At 33.9% G+C, this 22,366-nt stretch overlaps 4 protein-coding genes across 5 annotated transcripts; 2 read left to right on the top strand and 2 right to left on the bottom strand.

Moving 5' to 3' along the window:
* Positions 1-3,996: 3,996 nt before the first annotated feature.
* LOC142542772 (putative serine/threonine-protein kinase PBL19) lies at positions 3,997-5,872 on the top strand. Its single transcript, XM_075649593.1, has 2 exons — positions 3,997-4,943; positions 5,286-5,872. The coding sequence occupies exons 1-2, from the start codon at positions 4,392-4,394 to the stop codon at positions 5,796-5,798; spliced, it is 1,065 nt and encodes a 354-aa protein (XP_075505708.1). The 5' UTR covers positions 3,997-4,391; the 3' UTR covers positions 5,799-5,872.
* A 2,578-nt stretch (positions 5,873-8,450) lies between these two features.
* LOC142542771 (uncharacterized) lies at positions 8,451-13,694 on the top strand. The gene is made up of 10 exons (XM_075649592.1): positions 8,451-9,069; positions 9,177-9,314; positions 10,466-10,654; positions 11,474-11,611; positions 11,717-11,838; positions 11,949-12,081; positions 12,535-12,664; positions 12,752-12,831; positions 13,068-13,202; positions 13,299-13,694. The coding sequence occupies exons 1-10, from the start codon at positions 8,626-8,628 to the stop codon at positions 13,524-13,526; spliced, it is 1,737 nt and encodes a 578-aa protein (XP_075505707.1). The 5' UTR covers positions 8,451-8,625; the 3' UTR covers positions 13,527-13,694.
* Positions 13,695-14,690: 996 nt separating this feature from the next.
* On the bottom strand, positions 14,691-16,256 carry LOC142541483 (NAD(P)H-quinone oxidoreductase subunit L, chloroplastic). 2 transcript variants are annotated; one of them, XM_075648012.1, is made up of 5 exons: positions 16,057-16,256; positions 15,819-15,923; positions 15,638-15,745; positions 15,249-15,343; positions 14,691-14,967 (listed from the first exon to the last, which is right to left on the bottom strand). In XM_075648012.1, exons 1-5 carry the CDS (start codon positions 16,186-16,188, stop codon positions 14,820-14,822), a joined length of 588 nt encoding a protein of 195 aa, XP_075504127.1. In that variant the 5' UTR covers positions 16,189-16,256; the 3' UTR covers positions 14,691-14,819. The 2 variants fall into 2 exon arrangements, with proteins under 2 accessions (XP_075504127.1, XP_075504128.1); XM_075648013.1 differs by having other exon boundaries at positions 15,834-15,923.
* A 672-nt stretch (positions 16,257-16,928) lies between these two features.
* LOC142541760 (fatty acid desaturase 4-like 2, chloroplastic) lies at positions 16,929-17,633 on the bottom strand. The gene has a single exon (XM_075648226.1). The coding sequence runs from the start codon at positions 17,631-17,633 to the stop codon at positions 16,929-16,931; it is 705 nt and encodes a 234-aa protein (XP_075504341.1).
* Between the last annotated feature and the right edge of the window lie 4,733 nt (positions 17,634-22,366).

Here is a 22,366-nt window from a genome sequence, read left to right as displayed (position 1 = left end):
GTCGTTAAGAGCTTGAATTATTAAGATGTCGTAAGAAATAAACTTTAATATAAATGACAATATTTTGGGTCGTATGAATTGTAGGGTGATTATAAAAGTTTAGTTCATTGTTATGGTGTCCTATAACGGTCTCATAGTGATGAATCTTGATGCCTTATGTGTTAATTGGGAGAATAGACATGTCGCAAAATTTTCATAAAATAATTCGTCGAACAGAGCGGACACGGACCCGGACACGGAGGTAGGCACGGTGTCCGTGCCTTCTTATTTCATCACAACAATTTTTAAGCGCACGGACACGGACCATGATACGGACCTAGGGACGGGGTCCGTGTACCTTCAGATTTTAGGTATATTCTTTTATTATTTAAGGTTTGATTTGAGGTTTTATACCATGGTTTAATATGATGTTTTACAGGGTTATGTCATGGGAAATTATAGAATGTTCTAAGAATTTATTTAGCTTGGGATTAAGCATGACATTTACGTTTAAGTTGTACAAGTTAAGTTTATGTATTCATATTAGTATGTTGCAGCAACGACCCGATTGACATCCAACGAATCCCTCAATGCAAAGTAAGTATGTATGACGTGCAAAGAAAATATTTGAAGTTTTTGAGGTATGCTAAATGTCTTGTGACCAAAAGTGAATGGGTTTGGAAGTCGGTGAACGTGGCCGAGGACCTCTCCACCCCGTTAAATTATGAACGAGTTTGAAGTTAAGATTGGAAAGCGTTAAATTATGAACGGGGACCAATCCGCCCGTTAAATTATGAACGGGTTAGATCGTGGTTGTGAAGCGTTAAATTATGAACGTGGATCAACTGGCCTGTTAAATTATGAACAGAGATCTCATGTATGTGGCAGTGGATATGTCCCTGTCAGCCCAGTACTGTGATTTGTCTGATCAGGCATTTATTATGTTATGGGTCACTTGCTTTGAAACATCCTCTACGCAAAATGATGAAGTTAAGTATGTTGAAGTATGAAAGCATGTTTAAAGAAAAGTTTATGTGATGGCACGTCATATTATGTATGCATGTATGTTCAAAGTTTATGCAAAGCTCAAGTTTATGAAAGTTCAAGTTATTATGCAAGTTCAAGTTTCAAAGTATGTATGTTCAAGTTCAAAGAAGTTTATGAGAGTTCAAAGTTATTATGAAAGTTTAAGTTTCAAGTATATATGTTATATTTTGAAGTTGTATGTGGTTTTATTATGTAATACTCGTTATTCCCAGTTTATACGTGTTGAGTCTTTAGACTCACTAGACTTGAACGATGCAGGTGAGTACGTTGAGGAGGAGACAGGAGGTGGCGACCAAGGGGCAGGCTTGGACTGAGCGGAAGGCTAAACCCGAGGACCACTATGTTTATGTTTTATGAAAACTTTAAAATATTATGTTTTTATGTTGGATGTGAGATGATTTGAAATAAGTACTTTGTTGGAAAATATTAGTTGGGAATGTTGATTTTAATATTATTAAGTTAAATGACAAGTGACGACCGTATGAAATTTTATGTTTAAGAAAATTTTTAATTTTTCCGCAAATTTTGAAGTAGTAAAAGTACGGTACGTTACAATCATCATCTGTGATATAGACATGCTCTTCAATGTAATGAGACAACGAGCTATTACAATATTTCGTTGACAGTTTGATGCAGAATTTTGATGGATCGATTTCTAGCATGCGATACACATAATTCATCAGTTAGGAAAATGTAATAGACCATGGGATTTCAATGGGCCTGGTCACTGGCATACTATATCCAACCCTACCATATTCAATAATGACATTGCCACCTACATATAGCAAGGCCCTTACAGTATGCATGTCTTAAGCGAAAACTAAAATATAATGTATACCATCATAAAAAAATTTAATTATGAGTTTATTATTTATATATTAAAATATATATTTTATATTGGATTAAATTTCAATAAACACTTAAAAAATATTATTATTATTATTATTATTATATTAAAATATACATTGTCAAATCAATTTAATTATCAAATATATTTAATAAAATCCATGTTTGTATTTATAATAATAAAAATATGTTATGATTTATATTAAAAAAATCAAGATTTTGAACTTGTGTAATTATAATTTCTAGAGATATTTATTTTTTATATTAACAATTTTAGCAATTAAGAGTATCAATAAATTTTGAAACAAAATAAAACATAATAAATAGACAAATAATTCTAATTTACAACATAAAGTTATATATTTTTTAAATTATTTTTTACATAACATGTGATAAAATTTGACCTTTAAAATTTAATTAATTAATTAAATTAAAGTTTTAAATAAATTATTTCAAAATATATCTTGAATAAAAATATGGTAATTAGAATTATTACTTCTTATATTACTTTGTATTAACATAAATATAATTACAATATTATAATTATGTTAATGTGACTAAAGTTATAGCCTAACTATACGCTATTTCATATTAAAACACTTATAATTTTTTTTTAATGTAATAGAATACTTTATAATTCCATCATTATTAAATACACTAATATTAATTCATTCTCATATTTAAATAATATAATTATATTTAAAATATTAACCTTGAAAAATATTTTTAAATATCACTAATATATTTATTATTATTTTCTTATTAGAATTCCTATTATTATTTTTATATCATGATTAATATTTAAAATATAATATTTTACAAAATTATACTTATTCGTACAATGCAAGTGAACAAAATTATAATTATATTAATAAAATATAAATAATGCAATTAAATTATAAAAAATTACTTAAATTACCTTTTCAAATGTGGTTGTACGGAATTTGTAATAAAATCAACGAACGAAGTTAATACCTGAAATAAATGATAAACATTATCAGAAATATTACACAGAACAAAATATTTTCAATATAGAAAGAAAAACAAAGATACCTTAGGCATAATAATATTATCTTTTAATACATGATTATAATATTATCAACAAAATAAAAACATTATCTCTTAAGATGTCTTTGAATAACATTATCAACGATGTTACTTTCGAACATTCATAACGCTATACTCCTGAATTCAGATTGAGACTAGGCCTCTATACTACCAAATTCCGAATTCATACTTGGACTCGGCGCAATTTATAAGTTGGAAGAGAGTCACGAATTCTTAAGAATCTGTAACACACGGTCACAGATTCAGAATCCGTGACAGGCCAGTAATCGTGACTTTTTTTAAAATTTTGAAACCGGGATCAAGTTTCACGGATTACACCACTTTTACAACTCTTTCAAGTTTGCGATATTTTACTAAATAATTTTAAAATTTTATTATGATTTTAAAAAAAACCCTCCAAACTGCTACACTATACGGCAGTGTTTGGTTCATGGGATTAGGTGGATTTATGATTATTAAACCCACCTAATCAAGCGTTTGGTACGATTTTTATTTAACCAACTCAATCCCTCCTATAAATGATTAGGTTATATTAGGTAGGTTAAAATAATATCTCCTCACCCTCGAGGATTATTTATCCCACTCTTAATTCATTCTATTTTTCCAATTTTACCCTTCTCCTAAATCCAAACTCACCACCACTTCCTTCCACCGACCGCCCACCGCCAACCCCTGTCGCCGGCCGACCGCCGTCGACCGCCGCCGCCTCCTCCGGCCGACCGCCGCCGTCGCTTCCGACCGACCGACCACCGGCGCCAATGCGTCTGGCCGACCGCCACCACCACTTCCGACCGACCGCCGCCCCCACCAACACACAAATAGAAGGGCAATTTTGTCAATTCATCAAAAAATTATTAATTATCACATTCTTATCCATCATACCAAACATAATATTATTTTATCATTATATATTATATTTCTACTTCAATCATTCTTTTTATCATTTTTTTTTTATCATTTCATTATCCTATCCTACGAATCAAACGAAAAATACTTGTATATTTTAGTTCCATAAATAATAATATAAAAGCAATGAGTATCGTCGTTAATAAGGATTTAGATTTATCAAGCGTCGGCATCTTGTTCATGAATTCCTATTCACATGCAGCCCGCGCAGAAGAGTTGGTTGTGTTGTCCGCTTTATTCATTCTTTTCCCACTGCCAATCATCAATATTGCTACTGTGATCTTCGTTATCTCGAAACAATTTCGTCGATGAATTAATCTGGGTTTTTTCTTTGATTCAGCACTAATTAGGATAGTAGTTCAATGCCTTCCAAATCAGTCAAAGGCGACACTTTAATTACCGCTATTTTAATCCCCTGTGCGTTTTCCCATTACCATAAGCTCCATTTTTTGGTTTGGGATCGAGTTTATTTGGTCTCCTAGCAGCCAATTTCTGACAACCCATCTGGCTTTTTTCTCTTTTCCACGTGTTTTCTTACTTGAAAAATGAAGCGTTTCTGCATATTCTTCAAAGAAAATACCAATGGTGGAACTCGGAAATCAGCCTCAAAGTTGAGAAAATCCACTGCGTCCGCGCCATCGAATCGGAGCGTCGCAGATTTAAGGGTATTTTCTGTTCCTGAACTGAGGGAAGCAACCCAAAATTTCAACAAATTGCGCAGGATCGGGGAGGGTGGCTTTGGGACTGTGTATAAAGGTGTGATTAAGCCACAAAATGGCGGGGAAGAACCCACTACTATTGTTGCCATCAAGAAACTCGATCCACAAGGTTGGCAGGGCCACAAGCAGTGGATTGCGGAGATCCAATTCCTTGGAGTTCTAGATCACCCTAATCTGGTAAAGCTTTTCGGGTACTGTTCCTCGGATGGAGAAAGAGGAATCCAACGATTATTAGTTTACGAGTATATGCCTAATAAAAGCTTGGAGGATCTTCTTTTCAACAAGGCAATGCCCACAATACCCTGGATTACTAGACTACGCATTATTCTCGGGGCAGCTCAAGGAATGGCTTATCTGCACGAAGGTTTGCAAGTACAGGTACTCACTCATCCTGGCAGACCGAGCATGCGTGAGCGAGGGTTGTCGCCCCTGCGCAATTAAGAAATGTATATGCATTTTGAAGCACTATTTGGTACATAATATTAAAACAAGGATCGGTTTGTAATGCATTTTAATCCTATGGTTCACTGTAAAATCAGATAGACATCATTCGAACTGGTGTCACCCCCCAGCACTCACTCGCTACCCCTTAGACGGACTTTCTTGATATGCCCCAGTCCATCACCACAATATATCTGACTTTGATCACCCTTTTACTCATTGCAATGTTTGTTGTTGGTCCAAAATTTGTTTTTATGATAGTTGTGCTCTGTAATGTAGGTGATATACAGGGACTTCAAGTCCTCAAACGTCCTGTTGGACAAGGAATTCAATGCCAAGCTTTCAGACTTTGGTCTCGCAAGAGAAGGCCCCACAGGGGACCGGTCTCACGTGTCCACAGCGCCAATTGGGACGTGCGGGTATGCGGCCCCAGAATATGTAGAAACGGGGCGTCTGACGAGCAAGAGTGATGTATGGAGCTTCGGAGTCGTGGTTTATGAGATGATCACAGGAAGGCGGACATTGGAAAGAAACCTTCCACTGGCAGAGCAAAAGCTTATTGAATGGGTGAGACAGTTTCCTCCCCAGACCAAAAGGTTTGGCATGATAATTGATCAACGACTGCAAAATCAGCATTCCCAGAATTCGGCTAGAACCATTGCAAAATTGGCTGATAGCTGTCTCAACAAGAACCCAAAAGATCGTCCGGCGATGAGCCAAGTGGTGGAGATCTTGAATCAAGTTATAATGCAAGAAGAATCAGTCACCAGAAATGATTTTTCAAATCACTGATTAGAATTTTGAAATAATATTTTATTGGGATGAATATGTAAATTACTTGACGAGGTATTGATTTTTTTAATAAATTCTCGTACACAGAAAGACGGGGCAATCTGTATTTGGGAAATTTGTAATTCCACCAAATGAAAAATACATTCCAATTTGCATTGGTCTCTCTATATTTATGCCGAGTCCAGAGAAGATTTTTCGTTTCTTGTTACGCAGGTTCTTCCATTGGAGATACACAGTAATCACAACTGACAACTTCATTATGTGTATATATTTTATGTATCCCATAATTCAGATTACATATACAAGGTGACACATATTTTTTTTAAAAAAATAAAAAATTAATTTTACATGGACGGCAGACCATATTTTAAGGCCTCGACAGAAAGATTGCTTTGTGTTGCCGAGCAGTTTTTGGTCCATATCCAGGTACTTCCCAGAAAGTTATTTTTGTTCATGGTAAAGAAAGGGGCCGAATTGTAGATGAGAAATTAGTATACCGACTTGCTTTCATCCTTCCGACGTAGTACGGTGGATGGATCATGTGTTCAACTAGTCATCAGTCCTTGTGACTCGTGGAGCAATGGTGCCATGATGAAATCCATGACGGACCCACAACCATGTAAAATCATCCAGTGACGTGATATAAAAGCCTCACAAGGGGTTTGAGAGAAGGATAGTTCAATAGATTCATAAAAATAAGTTGAACAGTTGGTGCAATTACAATTGCGTTCAAGGGATTTCTCTTATTATTTTTTTTTAATGAAATTATTTTTATTGAATAAGATAAAAAAGATAGTACAAGCAGACTCTACAGCTGATCAATATGTTATACAATCACTATCACATCAATCGCACTAGGAATACAACGAAAAACTAAAATCTTGATATTCCACATCCGGCTTTCACCTCTTAAATATTGCCATATTACTTGCATTCCAAATATGATAAATTGTATCTGCTAGTGCCATAACTTTCATCCTGTTGAACACTAAGTTACCACGGTAGACTCCTCGGAAAGCTTTTAGTGATATGCAATCTGGAAAATAAAATGTAATCAAACAATTATTTTAAAATAGTTATACTGTCTAATACAATTTTATTAAGAATCTGGCACATATAATAAATGTCGTCATTTGTTTGATGGTTTTTAAAACATAAATCATCTATTCATTCAGAATTAAAAGTAGTAAAGTACAGACTCAAAAGATCACCGGTACATATCGGTGTTTCCAACCAAACAAAATAACTAGCACATATAACGAAAAATACTTAGTTAACACATTTCTATGTATGTATATTTATTTTCATTTTATCAATTTTTTTAAAATCGCCAACAATTTTATTTTTTCGATGAATTGTCAACATATTTAGCATACCAAAATGGAAGAAGCCTCAAACAAAAGCAGAAAGCCCATGTTCAATTAGGAGATCGATTTCACGGGTTTGCGACCAAAGGATATGGAGAAATGAATTAGAACAAATGAACATGAGAGATGGGTTTCGATTAATAGGTTCCTTTCGGAATGGTACGAGGCAGAAGGTAGTGAAGTTCCGACTCTGTGTTCCAATAATTTGTCTCCCCAATTTGGGACATAGTTGGGCTTCTCGAGAAATAGCGAATCCGGAATTAGTTTTATTTATTTTGTTATTCTTGATTCAGAGTAGGACTTTTGTGACGTATCAATCTACCGATATTCAAAATAAAAAATAATACTCTAGTATAAAAAATAATATTTTTTTCATGGATGACCCAAATAAGAGATTCGTCACACAAAATATGATCCGTGAGACCGTCTCACATAAGTTTTTGTCCTTGACTTGAGGTTGAATATGTTTAAAAAAATAAATTTTATGTATACTATTTATACATCTAAATTTATTTAAAAAATAATGTTAAATATATTTTGACCGATATCACATCATAGTTTCATAGTGTTAAATTCTAATCTGTACGTAAAAAAATGTTAAATTAATAGATTTCTGTTTCAAATAGGTTTTGTGAATTTTTTTGGGTTTATTTTGTACTCTTTAGTTTATTGGGGTATGACATAAGATCTCATGTTTATATGCATTGGAATTTACGGGTTGTATGTCAAATTTGTGATGATGAAATCGAGTATGTCTTTTGTGTGGGTTGTATATGTAATTTGCGGTTTATTAAATTACTGTATTTAACATGTTAAGCACAAAATTGAGTTTATAATCTTATTATTCATGTGAGTGAACAATAAGGAGGTTGATGGTTTGCACACTCCATTGTCAAAGTAGTTGTTCGATGAATCATATTTTGTGAGACAGATATCTTATTTGGGTTATTATTACTTTTTATGCTAACAGTATTATTTTTTATTGTAAATATCGGTAGGGTTGACCCGTCTCTAAGATAAAAATTCACGAGACCGTATCAGAAGAGACCTATTCAAAATAAATTTTACACCTCATACATTTATATACAATAATGTTTATTACTTTGTTCTTAATTTTTTTTAAATATATATTTTATTTTTCAAAATTATTAGTTTTATATTTTAATTTAAAGTATACTTAAATTTATATTATATTATATTTTTATAAATATCATTATTAAATCAAAACGTAAGAAGAAATACATATTATACACAATACTCGCAACGTGCATTGTGGCAGCCGCTAGTGGTAGTATATTGTATCTAATTGGGATTCGCGTAATTCTTCTCCAACGAGGAGGCCAGTTTCCTTCGCAGTCAAACCCATCTCCATTTTGCTACGCCACACTCCGACGAACTATCCTTTTCTTTCTCCTCCGATTCCCTCTCAGTTTGCCCCGACTTTTATTTTTCTTGCATTTATGGAAGAAGAGAAATCGGTTTCCCTCCCATACGAAGCAGCAGAAGCAAACAATCATGGCTGGCAGAAAGTCACCTACGCCAAAAAACAGCGGAAAAAGCAGGCTGTACAGAACGGATCCGCTGATTTACCTGAAAGAGGTAGCGTTTTTAAGGGCTTGGAGAAGCACTCGGAGGAACGGCGCCGGAAATTGGACGCACAGCGCGCTGCTGCCTCGATTTACGATGACGACGATAAGTTGCCGTTGAGATCGAGGAAGGATTTTGGAGGAGATGAAGATGATGAGGAGAACAGCGATACTGATATCAATTCGAAAGAGAATAATGCTGCGGAGGCGAACAAGAAGGAGAAGCTCAAGAAGCTTAAAAAGCCTAAGGTGACGGTGGCGGAGGCCGCTGCCAAGATCGACGATTCTGATCTCGCAGCTTTTCTTTCCGATATTTCGGTAATTTTTAATTTATTGTTTCGTTAACACCTTTTCGTCTTATTTTCTTCTCGCTCTTTGTGGAATTGGATAATTTCAGTTGGTTATTTGGAATGTTTTATGTGTAGGGATCGTATGAAGGGCAGCAGGACATACAATTGATGAGATTTGCCGATTATTTTGGGCGTGCATTTTCGGGGGTCAGCGCATCACAGTTCCCGTGGCTGAAGATGTTTAGAGAATCGGCGGTGGCTAAATTAGCTGATGTGAGTGAGTCGGAAATTCATGTTATCTCTGTGACTAGATCATTACAATATTATGTACCGTGAGTTAACTAAAATCTCATCATGCGCTAGTTTGTGGAATGGTATCGTACTGGTGATATGACGATTATTTGAGAACTTTTTTGTGGATAATTTTTCAAATCTCGCAAGCTTTACTAATTGGTCAAAGGGGAAAGAAATGCTTGTATTAGGATGCTACTAACTACAAGAATCTTGAATTGTTTTGAATTGCAAAATGAAGCTACATTCATGATCCCACAATAACTTGTTTTTACTCAAGTCTGAAACCTCGATGGCCCTGTACCCTCTCTGGTGAGAATGGTGAGAAGTAAAATACAATATTTTGAGACATTTCACTTTTCTAGTCCCTCTTTACCATATTTTATATGAAAATATGGAAACAACTTATGGCACGTGTCAGTATTTATTTCCATTCTCTCAGGGGGAGCCTTTCTCGTATTTTTTGGTGCTTTGGTGAATAATGTAGTTTTAGTATTTCTCTTGTAAATCCTAGATTTTGACTTTCTGAATTAGTATATATGCCCCAAAATTTTCAAATTTGATTGTAAAATTTGGATGGTTTTGTGTTCCCATCATGCTTATGAATATGATATCTGTATCTCAAAACCTGATTGTGTGACGTTATTTGGGATGCCTGATTGAAAATTTTGATTACGAGAGCCAGATAACAATCTATGAGTTACTATGATTCACTTGCATTTGCTAATATCTCTTGCTTTGCTAAAAGATGGTTTTTTTTTCTCACACGGATCACTAGTAAATTCTTGGGAACTAATGAGAGGTAAAATAAGCTTTCGAAATTGTCGTAGATGATTCTAATTCTTTTGATGAACAATGAGATTCCTTGTTCTTTGTTGGAAAAGCAATTGACAGAAGCATTTTGGAACAAATTTTCAGGGTGACAAAACTTAAGGTGTTCTCTAAAATCGAAATTCTTTCTTTATTGTGGTATCCGATCATATTTGCCTGCTACTATTTTTCATGGTTATATGGATGAAAACTTTACAATGTGATCCGTGTGGTATTGGCGTTTATAGCATTGTTTTGGTTTTATTTTAAAGTTTTTTTTATTTGTATTTAAGTCCACGATTTATTTTATTTCTTACAAGCAGGTACCTGTTTCTTGCATTTCTGAAGCTGTTTACAAGACCTCGGTTGACTGGATCAATCATTTCTCCTATGATGCATTAGGGACCTTTGTGTTATGGTCATTTGACAGATTTCTTACTGGCTTGGTAACCCAATTGTTGGGGCCTAAGGGCTCAAGGAAAGGAGCAGAGTCATCATCCTCGAAGTCTCAGGTATGTATGATTGATTTTCCTTTTTCTGTATTTTAGTCAATGAACTCTTCTCTTCTTATGTCAGTTACAAAACTCTCTTTTGTGGAAATTCATTGAATAACTACTGTTTTACATGACAATTTCTTCTGCAAGTACCATCTGTACTAAAAGTTGCAGTATGTGACATCATTAACCACTACTTTTAATGCAAAAACAAATATATCCAAGATTTCAATTTTCCGGCATTCATCTGGAGGTACATATGCTTATTCAACATGGGATGGATTATTGAAGGAGTATTTATTGTTGATAAATAACTTTTAGATGGTGCTTGATAATAGTCTACTTGTTCTTTTGCGTTAAAAGGTTCCAAATTTGTAACAAAATTTGTCTGAATGTGACGTGATATATTGAAATTTACTTGAAGCGCATTTATATTGATGATTATGAGAGAGCCATTACATTTCTCAGGTTGCACATGCATGCAGAAAGATGTAGCTACATCATTATCCGTTGTGTTACCTCCTGAACTAAAAAGGAATTTAACTCACGAGAAGGTTTATTTTTTTGCTAGGTAGTTGAACTTCATATGATTGACTACTTTCCTATTTTTATCTAATATTGCTTTGTACATCCGATTGATCAGTTTCGTACAAGATCCGTAAGTTATATCAAGCGAAATGTTATTTATAGTTTTTTCTTGGGAAGCAGTATTCCTGTTATTTTCTCAATTTATTCGCATGGACTACTTCCTATAACAGCATACCATAACATATTGTTTATTCTGAGCATTGCCATCTCATCTAGCCTTCTGGTGCATACTAATTGTTGATATTGCAGGTTGCCATCTTTTTAGTCTTAGCAATGGTATTACGGCGGAAACCTGATGTACTAATAAATGTATTGCCGATATTCATGCAAAATTCGAAATATCAAGGACAAGATAAGCTTCCAATTATTGTATGGATGATAGTTCAGGTGTGTAAATCATGTTTATCCTCTTTGAAATTAGTTCTGATCAGAGCTGCTCCTTGTTCCCTGTGACTTTTGTATTCCATGCTAAAGTTTAACCCTTTTGTATAGGCCTGTCAAGGAGATCTGGCTGTTGGATTGTACCTATGGGCACATCATATTTTGCCAATACTTGGAGGAAAATCGGGGTCTAACCCACAGATAAGGGACTTGGTTTTGCAGCTAGTTGAAAGGTTTAATGTCATGATTCTTTTCAAAACTTGCTGCAATTGATGCTCAACTGTGTGCTTTGGGTTGATAATGTTTTGCTTTGAATTAATAAATGGTTTAATCCATGCCTTAGGATACTGGCTGCACCTAAAGCTCGCGTTGTATTAGTTAACAATGCTGTTCGGAAAGGGGAGCGTTTGATGCCACCGGAATCCCTGGATTTTCTGTTACATTTAACATTTCCTGCATCTCCCACGCGAGTTAAGGTAGGTGCATCGATTAAACTTTCTTTGTGTTCCACCTCAATGACTGATACTTCTTTCTTCTGGGTGAGTGAAAGCAAAAGTCTGGGTAGTTTGAAAAACTAATTAGTTTATTGGAGACCCAAACTTCTTCAGTTTTCACCGACAAATTTAAAGCTAATTTTATTTCTGTATTTGAAGATAAAAATTAGTGGATAGCTTGTTTTAACTTTGTAAAATGTTCTTGTTTGTTGAATTTGCAGAGTATCAAACAAGTTTTTGAAGCACTTTAAGGAAAATTCAGAACGTTTTGAAAAAGTTGTCTAACATTTATTTCTGGAACTCACTGCACAAAAATTTCAATCCATGGGTAGCCTTTACAAAGGACATTTGCATGGTGTCGAGCAGTTCTGACAAGTTTTCTTTGTGCTTGTGTTTTCCATCATTCACATTTTTATCGCTGATTCTGTATAATAGGCTACTGAAAGATTTGAGGCAATCTACCCCATCCTCAAAGAGGTTGCTCTTGCTGGTTCTCCTGGAAGCAAAGCCATGAAACAGACCTCACTGCAGATACAAACATTTTCTGTGAAAGCAGCTGGAGAAGGTAATTTTGAACTGGAAGTGGTATATGTGATTCTTTCTAAAGTGATTGAGAATTCTTGAAGAAATTTTGAAAAATGATGCTCCTCAGGAATTCCAGCACTATCTCTGGAAGCAACAAGCATCTTCATATGGTGTTTAACTCAGAATCTTGATTGCTACAAGCAGTGGGTAAGCTTTTATGCTTCATATGAGTGGTTTGGTAAAAAGTATATGTTTGAGTTTCTTTTTAAAACTACGTGAAACTGATCGTTATATTAATCACAAATGTCATGCAAGTTTGTTCCATTTCTGACAATGGTCCAGTATCCTTTTGCTTAAGAAAAGGACTTCCTTTTTTCATTCATTCCTGTATTTGTTCTACCTTTGAACCTCCATCATTCACAGTATAAAATTAATTTTGACAGGACAAGATTTACGTAGATAACATAGAGGCCAGTGTAGCTGCCTTGAGAAAGCTTGACGAGGAGTGGAATAATTTTTCTTCTAAACAATCTTCTCTTCAAGCACTCACTGAAACCTTGAAAAGTTTCAGACAGAAGGTTGTCATGATTTTACTTGTATTCTTACCTCTCGATATGTATGAGTATGATATTATATTTGGGCTGAACTCATGAGTTAATCGTTTCAATTTACAGAATGAAAAAGCATTGAGTGACGATGCTCACCAAGCTTTCTTCAAGGATGCAGATAAATATTGTAACACAATATTAGGAAGGCTATCAAGCGGCCGTGGTTGCGTGAAAACCATGGCAGTTACTGTTGTGATACTAGCTGTGGGAGCCGCCTTGTTTTATCCAAGCCTGAATGTGTCGGATTGGAAGAAGTTATCCGTCCTATTGAACAAAATGGTGACCGGTGATTAAAAAAAGAAGTTTAGTTTCTGATCTCCTTCGAACCCTGGAATACTAATCCTATAATTTGCCTGAAATAAAGTGGCGGAAGAGCTATAGGTTTTTATGCAGTATAAAGTGATACTGTGTAAACTCAACTAGAAATTATGGAAGCCATCAAATCGAAACCAATTTTATTCCCCTTATTTCTTTTACTACATTCAGCCGTTCAGAGGTATAGCTACTTGGCGCAACGCAGCACTAATGTTTCATTCTTTTTTGTTATTATTTTTCAATATGCCCACACAGAGGAATATATTTTCCTCAAGTAAGAGTGTTTAGTTGTGTTAGTTTGTTACTGATAAATTTTAGCTGCTGCCACCCTTCCTTGCGTTGGGTCGTCCTTTAGATACATCAATGTTCTGATATAAATCGATGACGAGGTTTAAAATTCGAGTGACGATTGGAATGATTTTATCTGGATGGGTTTCTTCTCGGTAAGAAATTTGACATCCAAAAATAATTTTAAATGGATATTTTTTCTTTCTTTATGTATTTGGTGATGATAATTACGTTTGATGCTGTAGTTTATATGTTTTTGCTTTGGTCCTGTTTAAAATAAATTTGCATTTTTAGTTTCTTAGCTTATACTATTATTATTATTATTATTTTTTTTTGGTCATTTTAGTGATGTATTTGCATTTTTAGTTCAGTAACTTGTACGTTTTTTGGTTCTGCAAAAGGTAAATTTACATTTTTTGTCTTGTGATTTTTTTAATCAAAGCCTGTCGTGTTTTATTTTTCAAATAATATTTTAAAAAAGTCACGACATTTATGTTAGTTTATTTCCAAAATTCTAGTCAGCATCCATGTTTGTCGTATAAGCAATTTTCAACAGACATGATATATTCCGGTCAAAGGATAAAAAAAACAAGTATGTCAACGGGCTAAAAATCCAAATTCATCGAAACAAAAATGGAAAAAGATCGAACAAGTTATACGACTAAAAACACAAATATAGCGTTAACAAGTAAAACAAAAACAAAAAAAAAAAAAAACCAAAAAAAAAACATGCAATTTATGAGATTAAAATTGCAAATTTATATTTAGCACGATTAAAAGTGAAAAATTGCAAATTAGTTTTTGGTGTATTGGAGAGTAATCACAATCTCCACCATAATTAAATTCATCCAAATCTGTAAATTGAATCCACCATATTATAAATAAATCCATCCAAAATAATCTACACATAGCTTTACATAACTATATAGCAAGATGAGAAAAAGGTCCTTGTATGTTGCAGATGATCACAAAAATGTAGTAATATTAGTCATAGTCTTCTGGTTTAGCCCATGGGTACTTCAAGAATCCACCTTTAATCTCGGAAGAATTTTCTGGTGTGGACCAAGGATACTTCATATTTGGATCTCTAGGGAACTTTCTGAAGTTGAGAAATGGTGCCCAAAGCAATATCCTCCACATTAAAAAAAAAAAAAAAACATTGCCATTTTCAGCTGACTAATTTTTAAGAATATCATTTTCCACTCAACCTCTTCTATTCAGCAACCATGTTTCATGCTTGAAAACAAATGATACGTGTATTTATATATATTTAGTAAGCTAATGTAAATTCAGGATGAATACGAGTTCATAGTGCAGTCGTGCTTGTGCAGGTCTAGCCCGGGCCGCAACATTGAATAGCGCGACACAACAACAAATCAAGAGATACCAATTCTAGCTAGGGAGGACACTTACCCCGCATAGAAGATGAAAACGAACATGAATTGCAGATACATTTCCAATAAGCCCCTCCTGTACCATCTAATCCGAAGCCAATTCATTATGATGGGCTGCACCACCAAAGTACTTTTGATTACCAACATACTCAATATCCCAGCTTTATTTATTCTAGTATGATTATCGAGTCATGCTACATGTACAAATTGACTTATACGTCAATTTACAAAGTGCATTTGAAATTATAAAATCATATTAAATGCACTTACGAAAAAAATTTCTTTCAAACAAACTGTATGGATAATTTTGTAATTTCAAATGTAATTTGTAACCGGATTTGTACGTTGGGCATCTTCCTTGATTATTTATCAGGTTGAAAAGATTGACATTTACAACATTTCACTCACCGGAGCGACAATGAAATACAGGAAAGCCGCAATTCCCGACTGGATCAAAACCGAGGCCCAATCTTCTTCTTCGTTCACTCCCGTCACCGCAAAAGCTGGCCCCGCAACCTGTACCCGCACCAATCAAATTATAAATAATTTCTTTGTTTTTTTTTTAAAAAAACCCTGAAAATTTACTGACGAAACACAATCCTACAGTCCCCAGAAGCGCTCCAACTTGAATTGCCAAAGCAGGAATTTCAGCCACCGAATCTTTGATCATCTTCAAGATGAAACTGGTTCTTCCCTGTCATATCATCAGAAAGAAACACGCAAATTCGAATAATATCAAAGATAATTCAATCTTTTTTTATGTCCAAAGTTAAATATTTTTTTTTAAAAAAAACTGATAAAGTCATGTCCTGAAAGATTGTTGAAACCTGATTAGCTGAGTTGGGATAGAGATGGGATTGGGTTTGTTTACAAGAAATGGAGGAAGAACGGAATTTGGGATTACAGGGATAGAAGAGAGATGGCAGAGCCTTGGGGATGTGGGAGCTCAATGAGTTCATTTTTTAGCCAATTGTGTCGTCTCCTTATCCTTTTACTGCTTATTTTTCAGTCGTTCTTATTATTTGTCAGTGCAAAATTATTGTGGAATTTATCTAAACAACCACATCCCATCTTTTCTTGTCGTTTCTTTTGTTTTATATAATTACTTAGATAAGTAAAATATGTTAAAACTAGTTTAATTTTCTACTTACCTATATATACCAAATTAAATGTCAAATTCAACTGTGTAATGGATATCCCATCTGTGTCTTTTTTTTTTTTTAATACAAGAGACGAGAATTATCTAACTAACTACACATTTCATGCAATCGATGAAACTCGAAAAAAAATATTTAGAAGACCTCACTCTTACTATTAAGACATGAACTAATTGCAACTTTCTTGAAGTTTTTGGATAATCTAACGATCGTCCACTTCGAATTTGGATAATGTAACGATATGGAACGAAATTTTATGCTATATTTAATACTTTAAAAGTGTAAAATTTTGTTCAAATAAATTCTGTTTGTACAAAGTATTAAAAATTAAATGGTTTAAACAAATAATTGATCCGATTATTTTATTTTTTAGTAAATTTTATATCAAGTACGATAAATAATTAAAACAATATATCGATGATTTATAAATTTTTTCTAAAAAATACATTAATAAAATATTTTACCATGGTTACTTAATTTTTTTTATTAATTCATATGAACAAGGATTATCTAAATCAAGTGTAGCACAATTTCAACACCAATTACAACAAAGATTTCGTCCCCCACGATACCGGCTCGACTCCGAGCATGTGAAACAAAACGACCTCAATCCCCACGAAAAAATTAGACTTATCCAAGAACCAATCACAAAACCCACTGACAATACAATATCTTCTGTCAAACGGGGGCTGGTGGTGCCCCGCATGATGAGATGGTCCCAGAATGATTCCCGAATCCTGAAGAACCACCACCACCGGCGGAAGCTTCCGCCTGGGGGTGTGAGCCCACGCATGGAATTGCTGGCTAAAGAACCCGCAACATGCGAATACAGACGTGAAAGCGAGCAGATTAAGGTCTTCACAGAACATGTTAACCGGCGAGAAAAGAAGAGTCGCCACCACCCCTTGAATGTAAATATTAGTGGCGACGTGGCGCTTCGCGAGAATCCACGGCTGCTGATGGTGGCATTGAATCGCTTCAATCTGCGGGCCCGAGACTGGGTGTTTAGGGTCGCCATAGTTATCGATGGCCCAGTGGACGATTCCGGTTAGGAAATCAGCCAGTACGTAGCCCACCACCACGGCGAAAATGGACTCGATCCGGCTCCTTAAACCGGTTGATTTACTTAAGAACATTGAAATGAACTTGGCTACCGAAATCATCACGGTGGCGCACCCACTTGCAAAGCATGCAAGCTGAACCCTCGTCGATTGCCAACTCTCCTCTTCGAATTGTAGCGGTGGCATTTTCTTGAAGTCGTAAAACCAAACGAATATTAATGGAAGTTTTGGGAGATGGAGGCTATACGAGGGGACTCAATATTTATAAGTAAATAAAAATGATTTTGTTTTTGTGCAAGAAACAAAATCATTTTTAAATTAATATAAACTAATCAAGAATTCAAATATCTATAAGAATATGTTTGGACTGAGTAATATTTAGAGTTTTACTTATATATTAGTTATTATGATGATGCTTTTATTTTATCTTGGCGCATTACTTTGTCCTAAAATCTTAATGAAAAAACAAATTAATAATATATTATTTAACTATAAGAATTTTACACATTTTTACATTGAATTATTTTGCATTAATCAATAAAAATAATAATATAATCTTAAACTAACCAAAATTAATGATCAGAAAATAAGTTCTTGTTTGTAATGCCAAAATAAATTTTACTACGAAATTAAGTTTCTTAATAAATTACAATTTATTTTATACTTTTTAAATTATATATGTAACTGATTTAATTTTTTTGGGTATGGAAATAGTAGAATGTGAACATGTGATTTCAAGAAATAAGAAGTACTAGGTTCTTTGGATATGGATTTTTTTATTGGGTTTTCTATTAATTTTTTTAAAATTTTTTTATTAAAATAGCATAAATTTATTATAGTCGACGAACTAAAAACCCGCTGATATAAAAATATATAATTTATTGATGTTTTTGGAACAATATAATGCGTTTTAACATTTTGGGGTTTCCGACATTGAAAATCATCGAATGAGTTAATGGTATAATTTATAAATTGGTAGTTTTTTTGTATATCAATTTCTTTTAATGGGTTAAGTTAATTTTTCTTAATTTTTGTATGTTTTAATTCACCCATTGGTGATAATCATTATATAAATTTCAAAATTAAAATTTATGTGTTTAAATATAATTTAAAATCCTTTTTATTTTTATACATGTAGGGTCATTCTATTATATTTCATTATCATCAGATCATATGGATTTTTTACGTTTTTATGAAAATTGACATATATATTGATAATATGATACTAATATTTAATTAAAAAATAATACAAATATAACATAAAAAAATCCAAACAAACATACATTATTTAATTGGATCAGATTACAGTTTGGTGGCCTATGCATGGCGATGACAAATTTCTCTACGGGTTTGAAAACCTGCGAGAAAAACCCTAAAACATGGATGAGAATCCCGGATTTTTTCGGGTTGGGGTTTGGGTTCGGGGATTTTTAATTCAGGGTAGGTATTATCTTTATCCTCAAATCCGCCCCGAAAATAATATTAATAATAAAAATAATAATATTGTTAATATTAATAATATAATGATAATATTATTTTTTAAATATTATTAATATTAATATTGATATTAATATTATCAACAATAATAATGAATAAAAATAAGTTTTGTTTCAGAGAATCCTTATATATGTCCCGTCTTGTCCTATTAATATTTTTGTAGCGGGGATGGAGATGAGAATGATGATAGAGATGGAATTCAAGGACAAAAATGAGGATAACAAACACATTCCAACCTCGTCACATTGTCATCCTTACCTATGAGTCATTGCATTAGCCCAAAAACTAATATTGTAACAGAATACCATACTCAAATCTTGGTAGCCGTCAAGAAACCACATGTTATCATTGTTGATGCATGTATGTATATGTATGTATAATAGATGCGAATATTATACACATAAATATTACAGTACTTTCTAATAGCTATATATATATATATATATATATATGATAGAGTATAAAAAATAGTAAATTATGTGTGACACATTCAATAGATTCATAGTATATCATTTACGTGATAGCGCAAAGATTAAACAATACAATCTCATGGTCGTCTAGAATATCGTAAGGTTTAAAAATAAAGTTGTCACTTGATGTCTAGGTCGATAGGGAGATATGAGTGGACAATCTACCGTATAGAAATGCGTAATTTCCTTATAAAATATTGGATGAGCTCGAATGACCTGACTTGGACTCTGATTACTTTAGATCGAGTAAAATGAGCTACGATGGCTTGACCTGACATGGCTTGGTTTGTACTATGAGTACTCTGGGATGAGCTCGGGTGGTCTAGCATTCTTGTGTGCTGTGGACTAGGTAGGATGAGCTCCGATGGTCTGGCCTGACCTGCACTGTGAGTACTCTGGACCAGGTAAGATGAGCTTCGGTGGCCTGGCTTGCTATGTGATTACTGTGGGATGAGCTCGGGTTGTCTGAATTATTAGTATTGTGGATTGGGTAGGATGAGCTCGGGTCAGATGATCTGCACACGCGCAATAATAAATTGCCAGTACTCTTCCGATGCGGTCACTTCGACACTCAAGTCGGCAAAAAATGTCATGTCTTATGACAATAGGCATAACGACCCATACTATCCTAGGTCTTCTCATTGGCACTGATTTATCATGTTAATGATTACAAAGTATGGTGACCTATACTTATGGGCCCCACTCCCGTCTCCTCATGGTCAGTCTGAGTATGAAAGAACCGACCTAGACAGTTTCTACTGGTGATCGGGTAAGGTGAGCCCGGGTCGGATGACCTAAAAATGTGGCAGGGAACATACCTCTAGATTACCCGTGGACATGGTCGACGATAAGTACTTAATTAATCTTCTCCAGTACCTTGCCTGGTCAGAGAAAACTCTAAAGTGCTGCAAGTGCCCGGGATGCTAAGGCCTTCCCAGCTTGGCCAGACACTTTTCTCACTTGGGCAATATCATTCAACCTTGTCTTGCACGTCCAAGAATATATGATCACGAGCTTTTATGAGTCCATATTGGTCTGATATGTTTCCCGGGTTGTTAGATGCCCGGATTTGTTTAAACATGTTACTCTTTCTTTATCCGGGCTGACTTCCATCAGATCTCCTCTTGACTTCCCGAGACCAACTCCAGACTGGTCCTGCTTTAGTCATCCCTTTCTGCCCAAATCCAAGGATGAGTTGGGCCCTTTTCAGAACATTACCACCACCAATTAGAGGTTTCAATACAATAGTTAATGTCTAATATGTATAAATTGTTGTGAAAAATGGCTATTAATCACATAACTTACGCATTATTCATTTTTGGCCTAGTTATTAGTCAATTTATGATCTTATGTAATATGTATACTATATGACATGCATTTTTTTCAATTTTACTTTTTTCACCGGAATGTTGACGTAGTACCGAAAAATGCTGATTGAACACTGAAAAATGTTACATGAAATGATGACGTGACATCTGACATTGCTGACGTGTTTTATACCACGCCAACACATCGGCGAAAGAGGACTAAAATTGGGAAAAAAAGTGCAAGTCAATAGATACTACACTAAAACCAAACGTACTTTGTTGTCCAAAACTCAAAATGCAACAAATTAGTAAAGAAATATATATACACACACATTTCCTACTTGTTATTAGAACCAAAGGCTGCTCGATTTTCATGAATCGCAGATAAATAAACACAATCAATTATTAAAAAATGATGTCTGCAAGTAATTTTTATATTGTTAGCGCATGTACTTGGACATAGTGCCCATATCGCTCTTCCATTTAAATTATCTAAATTATGACAATTTCATTTAAAAACATTATCTAAATTATATATATATATATATATATATATATATCTATATATATATCCCCATCACTGAAAAGAAAATACATCTTTTTTTTACTTGTGCGGTTTTTGAATACCTCGTTAGTTAAGGCCCGTATCTATGTATATATACTAGTGTATTGACGCATAATATTTTTTATAATTCATTTGATTTATATTTAAATGAGGATCAAAATATAATTATAAGGAATAGCGATAGACTACACTGTAATTTTTATATATAAATTAAAAAATAAATTGAAAATAAAAGAATAAAAAAACGACCTCGATAAGAATTGAACATATAACCTAAACACGAAGAAACAATGATTCTAACCGCTGAAATACATATAACTTGCACTTAAAATTTTAACATTTTATTAATATAAATAAATTTTAAAACAGACCATGACACCAAAATTACTTAATTTAAGTATCTCAAACTTAATAAATTAGTATAGATAATATAGATACATAGCTAGTTAAGTATTTTCTGGCCATGCCAAATTGGCCGCCATCACCCTATGGTTGGGGCTACCTACATATCAATTTTATATTTTGAAATTAAGGCAAGCCGCGTCATGCATGACGCGTATCCCTCGAAAATTTATTTATTTCAAGCAAGCTATTTCAAAATTTAACTACCATGCATGACGCGGCTATATATATAGACACACACACAGAGGTAGTTGAATATTTTCTGGCCATGCCAAATTCGCCGCCATCACCCTATGGCTGGGCTAGCTACGTATCAATTTTATATTTTGAAATTAAGGCGAGCCGCGTCATGCATGCATGCATGGTAGTTAAATTTTGAAATATCTTGCTTGAAAGAAATAAATTTTCGAAGGATATATATATATATATATATATATATATGAATTTTTGTTGCAAAATTTATGGATGAAATTGGTATTTTCACTCTATCGACTCAATAATGATTTTTTTTTTACATTTGTTTTATTATTTGGCGAAATTTATAAGTTTATGGAATGTAATTGCTTGCATTCGGACATGTTGAAAATTGCAAGTGATACATTATCTTTGTATGGAAATTATCGGGGTTTCTTATCACCCAAATTAATCAATCGAGATGTTTTTTTAAAAAAAATAAAA

This window comes from Primulina tabacum, chromosome 4, assembly GCF_025594145.1.
Source record: "Primulina tabacum isolate GXHZ01 chromosome 4, ASM2559414v2, whole genome shotgun sequence".
In the NCBI taxonomy this organism is placed as follows: Eukaryota; Viridiplantae; Streptophyta; class Magnoliopsida; order Lamiales; family Gesneriaceae; genus Primulina; species Primulina tabacum.
This window is presented reverse-complemented; position numbering and strand designations above follow the sequence as displayed.